Source organism: Miniopterus natalensis, chromosome 1 (assembly GCF_054644295.1).
Source record: "Miniopterus natalensis isolate mMinNat1 chromosome 1, mMinNat1.hap1, whole genome shotgun sequence".
Classification (NCBI taxonomy): Eukaryota; Metazoa; Chordata; class Mammalia; order Chiroptera; family Miniopteridae; genus Miniopterus; species Miniopterus natalensis.
Window position 1 is genome coordinate 75,172,937 of NC_142081.1, and position 21,119 is coordinate 75,194,055.

At 37.9% G+C, this 21,119-nt stretch overlaps 1 protein-coding gene across 5 annotated transcripts in view; it reads right to left on the bottom strand.

The window, feature by feature from the left end:
- Positions 1-20,851, bottom strand: part of HEATR5A (HEAT repeat containing 5A) — a 98,972-nt gene extending 78,121 nt beyond the window's left edge. For 4 of the 5 annotated variants that reach the window (XM_087823349.1, XM_087823342.1, XM_087823329.1 and 1 more), the window contains exons 1-6: positions 20,650-20,850; positions 6,450-6,649; positions 4,606-4,817; positions 3,387-3,495; positions 798-947; positions 6-180 (exon numbers count right to left, since the gene is read on the bottom strand). In XM_087823349.1, coding sequence (XP_087679475.1) covers positions 6-180; positions 798-947; positions 3,387-3,495; positions 4,606-4,817; positions 6,450-6,575 — 772 coding nt within the window. In that variant the 5' untranslated portion in view covers positions 6,576-6,649; positions 20,650-20,850. Of the gene's footprint in view, positions 1-5; positions 181-797; positions 948-3,386; positions 3,496-4,605; positions 4,818-6,449; positions 6,650-20,649 lie in introns of all 5 variants that reach the window. The other variant, XM_087823334.1, reaches the window with a different exon arrangement.
- Positions 20,852-21,119: the final 268 nt, after the last annotated feature.

Genomic DNA, 21,119 nt, shown 5'->3' on the forward strand with positions numbered 1-21,119 from the left:
TTTACCTGCTCCTGGATGTTTAGAAATTATAGCTTTAGCCATCACTGTCCCTAGTAGTTTTGAAACTGAAATCCGCACATCATAATTGGAACCTTCAAAGGACTTAAAACACAGTGTGGCCACACTGTCCAGGTCTGTACTCCACATAAAGCTGGCCTCATTCTGAAGTTCAAGGAGACACTACTCAAGTGGAAAAACAGAAATAAATGAAAAACAAAATATAAATGTCAGGTTCAGAGCTATATAAGTTGTAGAAACTATCAAGATCTAACAAAAATAATACACAAATCCAAAGTTTCTAAATAGTGATTACAGGAACAACAAATGAAAACTTACTAAAAGTCAAAAAAGCAATGTGCCCACATAGTCTGGGAGGAGAGGGCTGTAAAAATGTCTTTAGAACCAGTCTATTGGATATGAGCCATAATTCCAACATAATCAACTATGTTAATAAGGCATGATAAAAACAAAAACAAATCACTTTCAAACAATATAAACCTTACAAGTAAATTTCAGTTTACACAATTATAGAGAGGACGCTTAGTAGAATAGAAGGAACACTGAGTCTGATCATTCGAACTCACTACCTTCGATGATGTGCTGTTAACTACTTGATGAAGCTTGGGAAATTCATATAACTCTCTAGGTCTCAGTTTCCTCTTGTTAAAGCCAAATAGTTGATTACTAAAGTTGCAGCTCTAAGACCATGGGGGTGTTACTAGCGTTTTCACAGGAATAGATTGATTTAATTTTCTTTATATTAATCTTTAGAAATTCTGCTTATTAGACCATTTCACCTTTGCAGCTGCACAGCGAACAGCCATGGATCTATCTGTTAAGCAGGATCTAGCAGCTTTATAAATATCCCTGTGGCAAGGTGTAGCTGCGGCTCCAAGTCCTTTCAATATATTTTGCAGACTCAGCATAATCTCGTATCGACCTTGAGACTAACAAAGAGAAAAGAAAAAATTTAAAGAATAGGGAAAGAAATAGCATTAAGCACAGAAATTTATCTCATAAATGAGAGAAATACTCAAGCTTTTTGTATACATACTAACCAACCTATTCTGACATCAAGAAACATTAATACTTGCTTTATATAAAGTGTTTACTATCTGAAAAATGTTACCTGCATTATTACATTTCAACACAATAAAAATTTCATAGTGTTGATGTGAAGATTAAATGAAATTATATGGAAAGTGCCTAGCACAAAGCTTGCATGTTGTCAAATAGTCAATAAATGATTGCTATAAATGAGTAACATGGTAAAAGTGAGTAACTGACGCCTACTAGCTACCTGACCTTGAACAAATCTATCTCTTTATATCTGTTAAATGGAGGAAATAGTACCCACCTCTGGGGTTGTTCTGAGGCTGAAGAGTTACTATATGTAAAGTGCTTAGAATAGTGCCTGAAATACAGTAAATGTTCAATAGATTTTTATAACTTTTAATATTTTTATCATTTATTGGTCTGAGTAGTTTAACTCAGAGGTTAAAAGTCTGGGCTTTAGATTTAAAAAGACCTGAATTTGAGTCTTGGCTCTGACCCTTAATATCTGTGTGACTTTAAGTTGTTCTTACTTCTTTCTTCATCTATAAAATGAGGTTAGGATGAACAGCACAGAGCCAGTGTGAGAAGTAAATAAGCCCCTGTGGGGAAGACATTCATCACAGAGCCTGGCACACAATAAACACTGAAAAAGTAGTAGCTTCTTGTATTATTGACATTTTACTAAATGCCCCAAATGATTTCAACATCCCAGGAAGTTAAGGCCACTGAAGATAAATAAAGTTGGAGGAAGTCAAAAGTCAACATCAAGTATCATTTCTAGCCCTGTCGGGTAGCTCAGTTAGTTAGTGTGCCATCCCTATAAGCCAAGGTTGTGGGTTCGATCTCCAGTCAAGACACATACAAGAATCAACCATTGAATGCATAAATAAACAAAACAACAAATCAATGTTCCCCCGATAAATCAATAAAAATTTTTAAAAAGTATCATTTTCATAGTAATTAGTTTCAGTTATTTATCTTTGCTCAAGAAAGTACAACAGTGACAAATTATAGGTGGAAATAACAAAATGGGTCCCAATGGGAAACTTCTGAACTTTCTTTTATCTCAGTTTCAAATGCTGTCTATCACTGATGGGTATGTATCAAAGGTGGGAATCCTTTTTGATAGCTCTGAAATGTGCTAACAGATCAACTAAGTCATAAAGGTAAAAAACAGTGAAGCAATAATATACTTATCAATAACTTAACATTTCTAAGACCTACAGAGCAATCCTTTGTTAACCACAGGGCCTAAAAAAAAAGTATGAAGAAAAAATAGTTTAAAGTGTCCACACCTCAGTAAATAAAAGTCTTACAGACATCTCCTTTTAAATAAAACCAGGTTTATAGATGCTAACAATGCCTTCTCCTGAATCACCTTCTTCAATCTTTCAGGAAACTACTGCCAAGAAGTGATCTGCAAAGTAGATTCTCTCGCCAGTTTTATGTTATGGACTTCCCTTCTCCTTGAAGTTCTTAAATCAGCTACTTGAAATTTAATGTATTTTATATTTGAATTTTCCCATATTTTTATTTTGGTACATTAAAAAAAAAGGTGCATGTAACTAGCCAGTATTTCTATAAATTATTTCAGAGCTATCTTCTAGACTGTTTTTCTAAGTAAGGTAAGAACAGGAACCAGGGTGATGTTTTTATATTTAAAGGTGCTAAGGTATCCTTGAATATTAAGAATCAGAGATTTAAAATGTTTGATATATAAACATACAAATGCTTTAATTTGAAACTAATCACTAAAGCTATAGTTGACAAGAGATTACAGTATCTTGGAAAGCAAATGAAGAGACATTACAAAAACAAGGGGTGTTCCACAGTGGTAAATGATGCCAACAAGTAAATGAGGCTAAGGTTGCAAGTGTACTCCCCAGGCAATTAAAAGGCCATCCTCCATGCTATTTGCCACCCTGATTATATTCCTTACTCCCCTCTGATGCTGGTACAATACTAATCCATCTATCAGATGTATAGCAGTTACCAACCATGTATCTCGGTCCTTGGTGACAAGCACTTGCCCTGGCACTAGTAAGCAGTAGATGGAAAAGGTGATACTAGCAGAGGGAGCAGAAATGGGTCTACCAAAGAAATACCTTAGTGTTTGCCTGTTTGGATTTGTCTGAATGCACGAAATTCTACTATTGCATTATTGCTTTTCCAATAGAGCAATATACAAAGTGCATGTACATCACCTAAAAATATTTCATTTATGGATATACTTCTATATATGCTTATGTATGCTTGTCATAGGTAAAGCTCTTTTATTAGCTCAAGAAAATACTATTGTTTTATTCTTTGGTCAAACTTGTGTTACTTACCTCTGCACTCTTCATAGCTTTAAGAATATTCCCCACTGTATCAGTAAAGGTGTTACCCAGTATTCTACCCAACTTCTTGTACAAGGAACCCAAACATACCACAGCAGCACTGAAACAACATTTAAATTAGAAATTAGTCATGAAAGAAAATAAAAGAAATAAAAAAAACAACTTAGAATATCTAAAGGTGACTAATTTACTTTTAAAGAATTAAATTTCCCAGAATCTACTCCATTGTTAAATTCTAAGGCATGCTACCTAGGTGAGCATCAAATAATTACACTTTCAATAACAAAAATTTTAAAAAGACGTATTTTCAATTAATCTAAATCACAGCCCAAGGAATCCACTCTCTCAAATGTTTTACATACTAGAGAATTAAATATGGTCTTAAAGATAAAAGATAAGAAAAGGAAGAAATGTTTTCAAGTCTGAAGTCTGAATTTATTTATTTTTAAATATATTTTTATTGATTTCAGAGAGAGGAAGGGAGAGGGAGAGAGAGATAACAAAAAGGAAGGTAACAAAAAGACAATGATGAGAGAGAGTCATTGATCGGCTGCTTCCTGCACGTGCCCTACTGGGGACCAAGCCCGAAACCAGGGCATGTGCCCTGACCAGGAATTGAACCTCAATCTCCTGGATCATAGGTCGATGCTCAATTGCTGAGCCAAGCCAGCTAGGCCGAAGTCTGAAATTTTTATCAGAAAAATATAAGCTAAAAATTAAATCAACAAAAATTTCTATGAAATTACTATTGTGGAATTACATATGGCAAATTGACTTCCCAAAAAACACAGGTGATAAAAGAAACTAAATCCTATGGAGAAAGAAACTAAGCTGTTCTTTTTAGAATCTTAGAAGAATATTTTTCTGTGACATTTACTATTAATTTTCACTAGTAAGAACTAATAAACTAAAAGAGCATTCAAAACGTGAAGGATTTAAAATATCTTTTTCTTAAATACTCAACTGCTAAAATTTTAGTGAGACGGTTTTCATTTCCAAATCTAGACTTCAAATATGTCTAAAACATTTTTTAAAAGAATTTTTTCAGTTAATAGGAACAGGCTACATTTTCTTATATAGATTTTAAAATGAGTAAAACATTTGTATTTAGTTTCAAAATAATTATCAAGTAGTTTGAGTCAATTATAAAAATGAAGCACCACAAGGAAGCACTATTTTGTTTTATGTTCAATTTTAGTATTTAACTTACAGTTTTGTGGGAAGGTAACTTGGAGAGTCATCTTTGCTACGAATAAGATCATTACACGTATCGATTGTCTCATAGACAGAGAATGTGTCTCCAATACTATAAAGAATGCCTAAATTCTTAGCAAGGAGTTTTCGGGTAGGAGGCCCTGGGGAGTTGTTCAGCAAAGATAGGAGCTGCTCAACAAGAGTCTTCTGTTTCTCCTTCACGTCACTCTAGAAAGGAAGGTAACAAAAAGACAATTCAAAGTCAACATAATTCTATATAATCCTCTATTTTTTTCTCATATATTTAAGAACAAACTAAAAGGGTCTAAAAAAGTGTAAAATTATTTTGATTAAAATTACAAATTGCCCTGGCCAGTGTGTCTCGGCGATTAGAGCATCCGCCCAAACACCAAAGGGTGGCAGGTTCGATTTCCGATCAAGGGCATGTACCTGGGTTGCAGGTTCGATCCCGGCCCCCATCAGGGCGCATGTGGGAGGCAACCAATAGATCTGTCTCTCTGCAATAGATCTGTACAAGGATGACATGCAAATTCATAAAGCGTTCCATATATTTTGGTTTTTTAGCGTGAAAAAATAAATAAATAAAATAAATCAATGGAAAAAAATATCCTCGGATGAGAATTAACAAAAAAAATAAATAACTTGGTGGCGTTGTTATCACACCACATGAACAGGCAGTTTGTTGCCCTGATGATACCTACACAAAACAAATTCTGAACCACAATATACTGGAGTCTCTGTGAATAAGGACAATGACTCTACTTCTTCTATACCTTTTTTTTAATGTTTGGAACGTAGAGCAAATTTGTATTTGAACAAGAGCTTCTTAGTTATTAAGCTTCCACCCCATATACAGGGTGTCCCCCCAAAAATGTATACACACTTTGAATACAATTGGCAGTGTTTATTAAAATTCCATTCCATTTAACAGCTATCAGCTGTTAAAGTGTGTATACATTTTTTTGGGACACCCTATACAGCTGTATAATATCAAACTATAACCTATCATCAGAGTTGACCTTGTAACGGTTACTTGTTTTACTCAGATCTTTTTCTAAGTTCAGTGCAATTTTCTTTTTTCAACTGTATGCATCTAAATGCCAATAATGTTACTCCACTGTACTCGTCTGCTCTCTGAAAAAGGAATACAGAATATCATTACAATGGTAATGGTGTTCAGGTGATCACCAAGACTTAAAAGTTTCACAGAAATATTTGTTACTTTAGTGTATGGATTTTTTGTTAAATTTTAATCGTCTCCATGAGCAGTGTCTTTCCACCACTTCTGCACTAAAAATTATTTTATAAGAGAAGTAAAGTAGAACCTCACATGGCTCAGTATATCAATAGGTCAATCAAATATGGCAAAATATTAACAACTGCTGAATGTAGAAGAAGGGTATGAATGATTAGTTTTCTTCTTTTGTCCATTTCATAAGCTTTTAAAAGGGAATGTTTACTCAAAGACTCTCCCATTAAAGAGTACACACCTCTTTTTAAAGTGAAACTCCTATGGCATTATTCAGCACTATACTGCAGGGCTTCATGCCTATGGAGGTACATAAGGTGCAGAACATAATGAAAATAAAATCTAAAACAATGTAGTTTGTATTTGATATATTTTTGAGTAATATAAAAAATACTGGCTAATTTTTTCTTGCTTTTTTGTATAGAATAAACTTCCCATAACATTTCATTATAAAGTCTTAATAAGGCCTAGCATTTGAAAGCTAAGTTAGGTTATTCTGAACAGAACTAGAAAAGCAAACCAAAGGAATAAAACATTATCAGGAACTTAAAGAAAAACAAACAAAAAACAGTTTTTGCAGTTTTACCTACCCTGCTGGTTGCTAGCAAGAGCTTCTCCAAATATCGCAACCAATCAAAAATAAATTCTGCCTTCTGAACTTCACCTAGTTGACTGCATGCTTCTTCATTCAGCAACAAGCTGTGAGCTAATTCCATTCCTTGCAGAAAATTCTCCTAACTGGTCTTGATTGTTCTCATTAAACATCAGTCAAAACACCTAAGAAAAAAATCTGTAATAGAGGAAAATAACATCTTAAAATGTGAGTGAAAAGGAAGGCAATCATAGTACTAAAAATCTTCTACAGAAGAGCACAACAGACACATCTTTTATAACAGCTCTAGGGAGAAACTGGGAAAACCCCAATACTAAACTCGTTCACAATGACGCAAAATCCAGGCTTGCACTCTGTCCTCCTAAAGCAGAGAGCAGACAGGCAGAACAGAGTAGCATTACTGACATTCACATGCAGAAACGTGCTAACCAGAGAGACATTCCGTTACAATTCTGAAAATTTAAGTTTAGACCATTCAAGCGTTACATTTTCCGTTTTTATTGTAGTATAAAAATGGGTCATGGGTGCATATTGACAAATGACCAGATATCTAGACCTCCTGCTAAAATTCTATAATAAAGCTTGACATTTCCCTGCCGTTTCCTAGGTACACATTCTGTCATTTATTTGGAGATACTAACCCGGAGAAGAAGGTATTATTCCCATTAGCATCTGTTCCCCTAGCCTAGTAGACACTGCTTGCAGCTTGAGGCTGGCAGTTTTAGGAGAGTCCCACCTCAACGAGTATAGTCTCCTTATCTCTGTGAGCCTTGTTGTGAAAGTAAACTCCTGTTTTAGAAGGCACTTGGATGGATGTTGTCTGGGGATTGTAGCAATAAAGATCATATCTGCTCTGACCCAGATCCAATGTAGCCTTCACTTCATTGTAGCAAATTATCAACAAAAGACAGAGAAGGTTTTGTTTTGTTTTAAAATTCATGAGCATCTACTGAAAATACCCTAGTGCCTTTCCAGAACACATTTATATGTGTTCATAACATATAAGTAGATACCATAAGTGTCTTATGTTATCACTCACACACACACACACACACACACACACACTCAGTTATATGCCAATTTATAAGATGACACTGTGATTACGGAATTTATTTTTAGAACATGCATGCTCAGATATGTATTGGTAAAGTAGTATGATGTCTGCAACTCATTTGCAAATGGTGAGGCAAATCAATTAATCAGCCAGAAAATCTGGCAAAATTTTAACAGTTCAATGTAGATAGTGGGTATGAGAGTTATCATTTTAATCTCCTTTAATTTTTCTGTATTTTATTAATGTGTTTTTATTGATTTCAGAGAGAGAAAGGGAGGAGAGAGAGATAGAAACATCAATGATGACAGAGTAACTGATTAGCTGCCTCCTGCATGCCCCCACTGGGGATCAAGCCCCCAACCTGGAGATGTGCCCTGACCAGGAATCGAACCGTGACCTCCTGGTTCATAGGTCAACACTCAACCACTGAGTCACACCAGTCAGGCTTGTATTTTTTTAAAAGATCATGCTAAGCTGGAAAAATTATTGAAGAAATAAAAACAAACATACAAGCTGGCTTTTTAAAACAAATCATTAGTATTATGTATAAGAGTGACAGATATCATCAAGAACAATAAACAATAGAGAAGGCACCATATATATAAAAGATGAGTACTCTTTTTTTTTTTTTTTTTTAAATATATCTTTATTGATTTCAGAGAGAGGAAAGGAGAGGGAGACAGAAACGTCAATGATGAGAGTCACTGATCGGCTGCAGCCCACAACCCGGGCATGTGCCCTGACCAGGAATCGAACCCTGATCGCCTGGATCCTAGGTTGACGCTCAACCGCTGAGCCACGCCAGGCTGGGCAAGATGAGTACTCTTATTCAAGCATCAAAACTAAGTTTGATACATTATAAATAAAACTCCAAGCTAAACAGAAACAGGTCATTGGAACTACACAGAAATTTAGATAGAATGCTAGAGGCAATTAAACTAAAACATTTAAAATATATAGTTCATATTTCCCTTCCCTCTTTCCTTCCTTCCTCCTTCCTTCCTATAATTTTATTTTCTCCCAGAGTTTACTGGTATAAAATTACCTACAATTTGGGTCATCATAATTATTAAAAATAACTGAAAAGAGTCTCTTTTAAAGACAGTAGTCACAAACTGGTACCCCCATTAGCCAAATTTGGCCTGCAATATACTAGGGAAAAAAAATTAGTTACTAACATTTAAACATACGATTTTACATGAACACCTGGGTCCATGTCTCCATACAGCAATAGATGGCTGTAGATTCCTCTTAGCGGAGCAGGGACTCTTCAACAGGCTATAGCTGCCAGCTGGCCTGCCTTACTCACTGACATCATTTGCCAACTTCCATGGGTATTTAAATTTTCAACTCCTATTCTTTATCTTACTTGCATCCTCTAGCTTGGGCCAATAGTCTAGATTCTGACTATGATGCTGCCCTTGAGGCCAAAAGACAGCTTTTACCCACCCACCAACTGTTCCTCAAGCCAGCGTGTGCTTTAGCCATCTGGGTCGTCCCCTCTCAATTAGGGCAGACGACCCTGGCCTGCCTGCCCAATACCACCCATGACCTAGCAATGACAGTCCACAAAAAATAGAACATATTAGGTTATTTTCAGAAATGTCAATTTAAAAAAAAATGTTTTTATTGATTTTTAGATAGAGGATGGGAGAAGGAGGGAGAGCTAGAAACATGGATGAGAGAGAAACATCGATCGGCTGCCTCCTGCAAGCCCCCTACTGGGGATCAAGCCTAAAATCCCAGCAAGTGTCCTGACTGGGAATCAAACCAGTGACCTCCTGGTGCACAGGCCCACGCTCAACCACTGAGCAACACCAGCCGGGCCAGAAATATCAATTTTAAGGAACAAGAATATAAACAATGGTGTTAACAAAATCACTTTATCAGACAGCATGAATTTTAGCTTCGTTTAAAAACAAACAAACACCTCTTTTCCTTTCTTAAATTATCAAAGTGAACGGACCCAAATATACACAATAAGGATAAAGGTGATAAATGCCAGAGAAATAATGTCTGGAAAAAACCTAATATACAGAAGGTGCAACGTAAATTTGCACTCAATATCTATGATTTTGTGAGGGGGAAAAAATAACCTTAGTGTCATAGAGAAAATTCCTTATAACCACCAGGCAAGTCAAAATCCTATCTTAAGAATCAAATTACCCTTTTTGAGGTCATTAGGACTGCAGAAGAGACTTTTTTTCCCTTAGGCAGCAGCAATATTGTGGTGTAAAACGATCTATCAAGAAGCAAAATAGCTAAAACAATGCAGTGATAAATAATTCAGTAAAAAGCTTGAGATCATAAGCAGGGCACAAAGTTATCTCCAATGCCCTCGATACATTTCTCATATAAATTACTCCTAAAAGAAGTAGACAATTCATATTGGCAATCCCATATATAAACCTCTAAGTCTAAAATACACCTGTGATCTCCACACATACACTGTAATGAGATAAGCAACTGCATTTTGCAATAACATGTCCCTGCTCTTATCCAAGTTTCACTTTAGGAGGATGATTAAAATGCAGCCTATCTCCTATACATTTTAATAGAACCACAACCTGTCTATATATACACACCTAGAGAATGCTTATTTTTCTGAGTTTTTATTTATTTTCCACTTCTATATCTCTGTTGAGATTACAAAGTGATCAGTTATTAAAAGTAAACATATATAGCAATATATTTTTCAAAGTAGTTATGCTATTTGAAAAAAAGATTTCATAAAACTGCTGTTCCCACTGTAATGCCAGGCTTTATTTTTGACAGAAGCTAATACTTATTGACCCCTAACTATAGTCTAGGCACTGCACTAAGCATTTACATTTTCTTGAATAATTGAAAAATTAAACTGCCCATGAGGCAGCTATTTTTATTGGCCCTATTTTAAGATGAGGAAACTGAGGCATCGTGAAGCTAAGATGATGCCAGTGCTGACAGAAAGTGTTAACATAATTTTCTCTATGTAGGGTTTACAGATCTATTCTAGTAGAGATGGGAACATAGGTTGAAATTCGTGGGGGGAAAAAGTCCCCCTAATCTTTTTGATCATTTTAGTTTCTTAAAATGATTTATTAAATCATTTTGAGAAGAAAAAGGAGAAAAAAATCACAAATAACCAAAGAGAATATCAAACACAAAATAAGACAGATTTGTTGGATGGGTTAGTTTTTTCTTTCCAGAGCACAAAAGGCCAATTTACAAAGTGAACAAGCCACTAGGCAGTAAGTGGAACTAATTCTAGCATGTATCAAGTGCCTAATGTTCTGAAATATGCCTCAAACTTATATTTCAATTACTTTTCTTTGACTTTCACCTCTCTAAAAGATATCACAATAGCCTCAACTTCACCTCCAGTCTTCAGTTTCTTGTTTTGTTCAAAAAGCATAAAATAAGCCAAAAATATCCTCTCAAGAATCTCCAAAAGTTCAGGAAACATATAAATCTTAAAATCCAAACCTTTCAAAAAAAACAAGAAACAAAACAGTAATTAGCTTTAATCTAGAAAAAAGCTAGGTCATTTTATCCTGACCTAAGACTCCCTTTGACCTTCGAGTTAAGCCTTGTAAAATTATAGGTTACAAAATGAGAACCCACAAGTTACACAAAGCATCATGCTTAAGATGTTGCATAAGGAGGCCCGCGCTGGTAGAAAGAAAATGATGTCTTTTTGTTGCTGTACTTCATATATCCCTAGGCACAGTCCCAAAGTTGGTTTGCTGACACACTTAACCACTATACTTCACTGATTTTAGGGTAAATGGATATTGAAGCAAATCATTTATAATTTTAGAGTTCTTTAATACAGTTTTAGCTTGATGATTTTTAAAGCTTGTCTGTATTCCATTTTTGAATCTGAAATATCTTGCTTTTTTTCTTTCTACAATAAACTCACTATTTAAAAATTCAGCTAAAAAAATCACTTCTTTCAGGAAGCCTTTCATGATTAATTCCCCTATTACTGCACTGTCTCCTCTTGGTACAGAACTTTTTCCATTATTATATTTATGCTTCTTAAAATAATGTTTGGGTTCTCTAGACATCCACCCATTGCTTAGACTATGAGAGTCTCATGTTTCCCCCCCCAAATCATGATTCAAAAATCTTTCCTTTTTAAAAAAATATATCTTTATTAATTTCAGAGAGAGGAAGAGGAGGGAGAGAGAGAGAGAGAGAGAAACAACAATGATGAGAGAGTCACTGATCGGCTGCCTCCTACACGCCCCCGACTGGGGATCGAGCCCGCAACCCAGGCATGTGCCCTGACCGGGAACTGAACCTCGATTTCCTGGATCCTAGGCCGATACTCAACCACTGAGTCATGCCCAGCCGGGCTGATTCAAAAATCTTAGCAATGATTCTCAGAGTAGTAGCATTGTGGGTAATATTTTTTCTCTAGTCTCCAAATTTGTAGTGATTTAAAATCTTTTAAAATGAAATTATTAAAAGCCAATAAAGAAACAAAATTTCTGTTAGATTTCTAACTTTTAAATTCACAATACCAATCTGTCAGCATCATCTTGGTAACATCACAAATAGGGAGGACACATGTATAGCCTGCTGTATAGTTCATGGTTATGCCTTTCATTTTCCCAACTGACTCCCAAATCATAAAATGACAATGGTCACTATTATTCACTGAGCCAGGAACTTTTTAAGTGCTTAACTTATATTATCTCTAATCATCAAACGGAAGAAAGCAAGGAAGATATTACTGGTCCCTATTTTATGGATGAAGGAACTATTATGTCAGGAAAAAACAGAGCTGAGAATAAACTCAGATTTTCTTGGCAACAAAGCTCCTTCTCTTTCCTTAATTCTAGGAAGCCTTTCTATTGGGGGGGAGGAGGAAAAACAGTGGTTTTGACATTAAAAAAAAAGATGTAAGGAACAAAATGTGTGGAATAGAGCATGGAGTGGAGGGTGGACACATTACCTTATTTTGGGGCTCTTTCTCTACCTATTTCCACCTACATCTTTCAGTAAATCACAAAATTGACTTCATCTCCCAACTCCTCCAAGGATAAAAGTCAAACAATTAAAAAAGGAGTGCTGGGAAAAGAGCAAATGGTATAACACAGATGAGGTAGGTAAACCATTAAAATTAAAGGAAGCTAAAATTAAAGATAGCAGACCTACACCAACGGAGACTAGGGTTCTTACTTAGCTCTAGCTGCTTTAAAGAAACACCAGAGTTGAGCCTAAACCAACTAAATCAGAATCTGTGGATGGCAGGGGGCTGTGATAAATGAATTTTTCATTTAATCCTCACACCATCACCATAAAACACCCACTGGCACTATTAATTTATAAATAAAAATACTAAGACTAGATAATATAGATGATTTTAATAGCTGATTAGTTCCCATTACTCTCCTATAATTTATTTAAGAAACATTTATCTTTTTAAAAAATAAATGTTTTTAATGATTTTAGAGAGAGAAGAAGGGAGAGGGAGAGAGAGATAGAAACACTGATGAGAAAGAAACATCAACATCAACCAGCTGCTTCCTGCATGCCCTCTGCTGGGGACTGAGCCTGCAACTTGCAACCCAGGCATGTGCCCAGTGACCTCTCGTCTTGGTTCATGGGTCGACGCTCAACCACTGAACCACACTGGTTAGGCAGAAATAGTTATCTTGATATTATTTTTAGATAAGTCCATATCAACTGACACTGTTTTAGAAAATAGCAAGAAAATGACAATACAATTCAAACTTATGATAAAATTTGGCATGAACTTAATTTTAGTCTAATTCTCTATAACAACCCTAAAAACAAAGTAATTATCATCAGTTAATACTTTAAATGTGAAGTATACAATAATGATTTAAGCTCAATAAGAATTTGTTTTAGTCTTAGCCAATTTGGTTCAGTGGCTAGAGAGTGGGCCTGTGGACTGAAGGGTGGCGGGTTCAATTTTGGGTAAGGGCACGTAATGTACCTCAGTTACAGGCTAGATCCCCAGCTCCAGTCAGGGTGCGTGTGGGAGGCAACCAACCCATGTCTCTCTCTCCCTCTCCCTCCCCCCCTTCCATTCTCTCTAAAAAAATCAATGGAGAAAAAAAAAGAATTTGTTTTAGCTTAATGGTTCAAAATTACTATACATTAAATGTAAATACAATAAGTATAAAAACTGCCAGAGCCAATACTCAGATTTTAGAAAAGTTGTTCATTTTATACTTATAGTATAAACAGGTTCAATTCTTTTGGAAAACATAATGTATCAGAAGTCACAAAAATATTAAAACCATTTGACAAAAGTATCCAGCTTTTGAAAATTCATGGTAAAGAAAAAAGGAAAGTATCAGAAACATAAGGGTTGCTTACAGCACTATAAAAGTGAAAACTGGAAACTTGCAAGTCCAACCTCAGAGATATGGTTAAATAAGTTTGACACAGTCAAAGGATATGAGGCTCTCATTAAAAATTATAATTAGGAAAACTACAAGTGCAGGAGTTTTACATGTTAAAAGAGTATCCAATAGGTAAAGCAGTGTTTCCTAAAGAGTGTTCTGTAGAACAGTACCAAAGAATAAATATTGTGTGGGGGAGGGGACGGCACCCAAATCCAAATACTTATGGGTACTGCCAAGTTAGCAGTTTTCTTTTCTACAGAGGGTCTCCAAATAGCCTAGGGTGAGACGTAACAACAACAAAAAGGGTGACAATTTCTGATTTAGCATTTTGGAACAAATTATCTAAAATTCAGAATTCTAAATATAAGCAGATAGAATCTTCTGGAATATGAATATAAAGAAAAGTCAGTTTTAATTAACCTAGTATATTTAAGGTTTATCAGTTCACATAAAAATCTGTGTTATTCATACTTTTAATTAAGTTTCACATCACACCCTTTCTGAGCTTACACTCAGTGTCCCATGATTCCAAGAATATTTCCTGCAAACTTGGTAGGAATGGGAAGAATGACACTTCTCACCACTGCATAATAAACACTGTGATAGGCAGTTAGACAGACATGAGCAGAGCAAGGACGATGGGCCAGGTACAGAAGAAGGTCATAGGGGTGGAAAGCCTAAAGTGCCTAGCAACCGACAATTGTAGGGTGGGACCCCACTGCCAGGGTGACCTTTCCTCTCCTAGCATATCGATGGTGATGTGGTTTGGACCCCCTGACCTTTCCTCCCTAGAGATTACATCCAGGCCTTACTTGTATTTAAGCTCCAGGCCCAAAAAGCAACAAAACCAGCCACAGCTGACCTCAGAACCAGCTGCACTGGGTAATGAAACCCCCCCCTCCCTGGAGACCACAACCCTGAAAGGACACAGGAAAGCTGCTGAATATTATAATGAGATCTTCCCCTGGAACCTCCCCTAAGATCTCCATGCTTAAAACTCTTAGGATGGAGAATCCAGTGGACTCTCCCTCCCTGGAGCACCCCAGTGCCTTCCCTTTCTCTTCCCCCTCCCTCTCACCATCCCCCCAGGCACCTTACCATTAGCCTCCTCACTCCTAAGCACCAAGGGCCCTTCCTTTACCTCTATAACTTGTTTCTTAAGTCCATTTCTTTTAGGAATTACTTTTTCTACCCCTGTGAATTACCAAATGTTCTCTTACAGTTGGGTCTTGGCTGTAAATTCTTCCCTAACCAGAACCCAAGTACCCAGGTTGCTGAGCCCAGGTCCAGTCTGACCCCGAGGGTCTAACACCTGGTGCCATTCTGGATGTCTGCAATAATGCAAGCCAGCAGGAACGGAAGAAACAGCTCCAAGAACTGATGGGTAGCACATCCTAAAGGGCAGAGAAGTTAGGATGGAATAGGAAAGAAACTGGAGTTACATGAAACTTATAAGTTGGGGTAAGAAAGGGCAGAAATGGGGAAAGCAAATTGCTTTGCTCTCTTTGTTTTTACAGAGTACTGCAGATTACTGTTAGGGATGAGAAGAATGGCAGAAACTGGACTCAGTGAAGGAGACTGCTAATGGGGCCCCCAAAGGAACTCTAACCATTTATGGCACTTCTCCTTTAACATTACAAAACAAAAACCCTTGAAGGGTAACAGGAAGTGTTAAAAGGAGGTGGGCAGGAGGACTGAGCAGTAGGAACCAACTCTAATAAGGCAGCAAGAGAAAAAGTAACTAATTTTTTTGAGGATTTACTTACTAGAACCTTTTAATTCAATATCTCATTTAATCCTCACAACACTGAAATTTAAATATTATCATCATCATTTTACAGTTGACAAGTAAGAAATTTGTCTAAGGTGAAGATGCTATTTAAGTGGAAGAAAGAAGATAATACCTACATCTGTCTAGTTTCAATGTCCATGGTCCTTCAACTGCCTCATACAGCTTCTTCATATAGCCTCTAACTGCTGATATTACTGAGTTACTGCCATTCCCGAACCATTTAATCCCTCTAACTTTGTTGTTCATCACTTCACTCTCCTCTTAACGTCTCATACTTTGAGGCTTTTTGTTAAAGTCTGAGGTCTTCTAGAGCCATCAGCTTCCAAAGGGCCCTTTCCATCTAGACAGCAGATCAGTAAGTACCAACAGTGTTAGTTTAGTCTTTGGCTACTCTTGACAATTTTTATCACTCTTCATTCCACAAACCAACTCTTCCATCTCCCCCTGGGAAGAGAAATTTCATCTGGATACTCAGGAGTTCCAGAGGCAGATTTTAAGACATGAGAAATTTTACTCTTCTTCTATCTCCCATCTCATTCATTCAAAAGTCACCATCTGCAATCTCACTACTTGGTCTACTCGAGAATCCAGTAACATGAGGTAAAAAACAAACAAAACAGTTTTTTTAAAAACAAAACAAAACAATATACAGCAACTAACTGTTTCGAAGATCATAAACTTTACTGACATTTGATCCCTCAAAGTGTGTTCATTCTTAGTTTAGACATGAGTAATAACCCAGTTATCTGGATTCTAGCTAGGGTGGTGTACAGCACTGTATTAAAAGTGAAAGAGCAACCCCGATGCTGTGGCTCAGTGGTTGAGCATCACCATAGGAACCAAGAAGTCACGGTTCAATTCCTGGTCAGGGCACATGCCCGGATTTCAGGCTCGATCTCCAGGAGGGGGCATGCAGGAGGCAGCCAATCGATGGTGTTTATCTCTCATTGATGTTTCTATCTCTTATCCCTCTCCCTTCCTCTCTCTAAAAATCAATGAAAACATATTTTTTTAAAAAGTGAAGGAGCACACTCATTGACAACAGGAAGAAGTCAGAGCAAGCAGCTATCAGTGATGGAAGTGACCCAAATATTATTTACTACAGATATTTTAAAAATCAGGGCAATATGGAGCTATTTAGTAAAAGAGCAAAGCACACAAAATGCCATTATTCCCTCAGCTCAGCAGAGGCCAGGAATCCTTGCTCAATCTTTCAAAACAACTCTATCCTTGTATTTCCGCTCATGCAATCTGCCATGTAAGATTTCTGAGTTCAGCCATTAATTAGACACTGCCTGCTTTAGAATCCCTTCCTTTCCCCCCTTCTAACTGTTCATGGCTCTTAAATGTTGGTCAGCATTCACAGATTCACCCTTAAGCTGCACTACGGTCTGACATTTTGGCTTTCCTCATGGTCCCCACTTCTAATTCACAACATACCCTATGGAATATCTAGCCTAGAATTTAGCTACATTTCCGACCTTCCTGATTCCTACCTGAGGGGTTTTCTTGGCAGACACTACTTCTCACTCCCTGCCAGATGCCCAGCTAGGCTCTTATCTTTGCAATATAGTTTCCTAGAACAACTCCATTATTACTCTGCCTTTTGGCTACCACTGTCATGGCCCACCCAAATAATATAGTGAGCAGATCTATTACCTCTAATCCCCAAGGGGGTCAGGGGTAGCATGCCATAATCAAACCCACTGATATTTCTGCAGCAAAAGATAAACATACTCACATAAGGTGGGATTAAAAAATAACTCAAAATAGCTTCATATCATTTCAGGTGATATTTTGCTGTCAAATGAGTTAAGAAAAAAACTTTTCATAGCCTTTTGAACTCTGGAATTAAGATTAAGGGTTTTTTACCCATATATGTATGTTTTTGGTTTTTTGCTTTTCATATTTCCTCCCAAAAAAATTTAAAAATATTTTTTTGGTAGTTCAATGGGTAATTTTCAATTTTCTACTAATTTTATTAAAGAATGTATTAAATAAATGAGGTATTATTTTGCATATATACACAAAAACATGCATATGTCAACATATAGAAACCTATAAATTCAACAGGAGAGGACATACATAGATGTATAACTGTTGTATATTGGTGATTAACCAATAGAGAAGCATTATCTGGGCAATAAGTATAACTAAGTTACTGAAAAAGTACATATTTAAAACATCTTAGTTAGTGAAACTAGAACCACACTATGGCTTTAAGATTAAAAATAGTATATGCTGAGCTGTAAATATTTAGAATTATCACTTCCTACAAGTTTTCCCTATTTCCTGTTACATAACTAGCTCCAATTTCTTAGGCTGGTGACATTAACAGAGTGCTTTAATATGGCTATGTATGCTTCTTTTCTAGAAATAATTATCTTTTAAGTTGTTACTATTTAAAAAACAACAACAACAAAACCCAAGCATAACTCAAGACACATGCTCCATTTTCAATCTGTTGAGTATCTGTTTAGAGAGTTCTAATTTCCCATTTGGATCTAGATGGGATAATCTAGGAAAGCCAAAATGTCAGATCTAGATGTAGATAAACATTCAATTTCATGTTCACAGTTACACTTCCAATAATTTTCTGTCTGATCTTTTGGTCAACTGCTATATCAATGAAATCATGTAAAAACAATGTTTTGAGTAAAAGTAACTTACTGTTACTTGTGATATACACCATGAATATGTTAAGAGTTTACTAAATGAAAAAAACTTCCACACCAGATCTAAATTAAAACTAAAAATTATAAAGTTGTTAGAGAAACATATAAAAATCCTTCCCTCTCCCTAGCCTTCCAAAAGGCTAGGCTGCTGAAATTAAAAACTTTATACTAGGTAAATATAACAGAAAAGCGTGCCCCTCTTCCATCATTACACATCTAGGATCCGGAAGCAATACAGGATCTTACAGTTTACCTGACATAAATAATGAAAAAGCAAGATTAAGAATTAGAACTGAACTTAGCCTATTTTGTCCTACAAAAGATTTAGTGATTAACAGTTTAGAGTTCTAGTCCAGGGTGAGCAAATTTTTTTTTCTATAAAGGACAGGAGAGGCTTTAGGCTTTGTGGGCCATACAGTCTCTATCACCTAAACAATAAATGAGTGTAGTTGTGTTCCAGTAAAACTTTATCTACAAAAACTGGCAGCAGGCTGGATTTGACCCACAGGCTGTCCTTTGTTGACCCTTCGTCTAATTCAAAGAATTTAACACTAGAACTAGATAAGGGATTCAATTAAATGATATAAACAAATCTTTACTAATTCCTTAGGTCTCAGTTAATTCATTTCTTAAATGAAGTTTAATAACAGTTTCTGCAGTCTCCTTAAAATGCAAAGGCACTTTCTATATAGGAGGACTATGGTCCTATTCATGGACTGTTCAAACCCCTCAACTATCCTATGGATAATAAATGAAACACAAAAGACTCAATAAAGCTTTTTTAAAAAAATACAGGTATCACTGAATTGGTTGACCAGCATTTAGAATTAAAAAAATTTAGAACAGGAAAGGGGCCTAAACAAATCCACAATTTAATCATTTATTTTATGCATAAGATAATTAAGAAACATTCATAAAGGTTATCAACTACCACAACCCATTTTGAAATGAAGCTGGATGGAAGACACACTGCTTAAAGACAAAAGTACTTAAGTTTTTTCTTAAAGGACATATTCATTATTTACATAATTAAACAAAAATTCAAGGTACTTTGGGTTATGTGTTTTCTGTCACTGTAGTCAGGTGCAATAATAAAGAGAAAGGAAGAGAAATCCATCTAAGATCCAAATAGTGATGGAGAAGCTTAAGCTAAAATTCAAGTCTCTGGTCAGGTCAGGAGACTTTTTCCTATATTATAGCTATCTGTATAAAATAACTGCTAAGACAAATCCAACCTCCAATGCTTTTTCCAACTGTTACTGTTCTTTTATAAACCCAGCCTGCTTACCCATTTTATCAAATAAAAAAAGCCAATGGTATTAAAATATAAGACAAGCTTGGCTTCAATGCAGATCTAAAATTACGTTCTCAAAGACTTACTCTCTAAATGTTTGGAAAATGAAACAGGGCAGTGTTCTCCCCCATCCATCCAATATCCAGGTCTAAGGACCCTTCTGCTGCTGAACCGTATTTGTGGGCCCTTCTTCCCCAGCTTTTAACATCTTTTCTAGGCTGTACGTTTCTTAAGGGCACATAAAAGCAGTCGAATGTTTGAACAAATAAATGCACATAAAACGAAGTATAATTATGACTTTTAATAAAAGAACTCAAACCACCTGACAACTGCTATGTGACTTGACAATTCTGAACATCTTAACTTGCCCGAGGTATACATTATGGTGATTCCGAAGTACCCTAAGGCGCTTTAGAAAGTTTCTAAAGACTTTATAATCACTTGATAGGTCGCTGTGCTGGCCGGGAGTGTATAAGACATATTTCCTCCAGCCAAGCAAATGCTGCCCCAGCAAATGTTGTCTTTGCTTGCGAGGGCTGGAAACAGCCCTCCGGGGAGCAGGCAGTACCCGCGCTCTCCCCACTGCCGCCTTCTGGAAGCCCAGCCCGCGGGCAGCGCGCGGGCGGCCGCAGAGCCGCGCCCGAAGCCCGGGTCGGGGCCCGAGGGCGTCGCCGGGGCAGGTCCCGGGAGCGGGGAGCGGGGAGCGGCGGGGCGAGCTCCGACCTCCCGACCTCCCCGCGCGCCCAGGCTCCCGCCCGCGGGCAGAGTCCACGCCTACCTGTTGTGCTGGGTGAAACCAGACTTTCCTGGAGCCCGGGAGGCAGGACTGACCGCGCTGGCCATTCGGCCGTCCCCGAGCCCAGTTCAACCCTTCCTCGAAGGGCTCCGGCCCCTTAAACCATGACACCTAATCCCCCGACCGGCTCCCGCACCCGGGGTCCCAGCTTCCTCAACCCCTTCGCAGCAGCGACCGCCCCGAGCTCCCCCAGCCGCTCACCTCACGGTGCAGGCCCCGGCGCGCTGCCCTCCCGGCCGGCAGGCAGCCTGGACACGGCCTCCGCACGCCCGGAGCCGCCTCCACTCCTGGGATCCCCAGCGCCTAGCCCTGCGGGGGTCCCCCGCGGCTCAGCATCCGTCCCAGTCCCGCTACGAAGCCGGCTCCTCGGCGCAGGGACCTGCGGGCGGCGGCGACAGAGAGGCGGGAGGGGCGCGCGCGGGGCGGAGCCGCAGAGCTCGGAGTCCCCGGCACCGCGGGAGCCAGCGACTGGGAGCCGGTCCAGCCCCGCGCCGCGGGCCGAGGCCCCACCAGCCGGCCGCCGAGCCATCGAGCGCCCACTCTGGCAGGCGTGACTGCTCCACCGCCGAGAGCGCGATGGCGAATGCTGCGGCCCAGGCGGAGGCCAAGGCGGGGGCTTTGCGGTCCGGAGATATTGGCCACAACTATGTGTGTCTGTTTTTATCACCAGC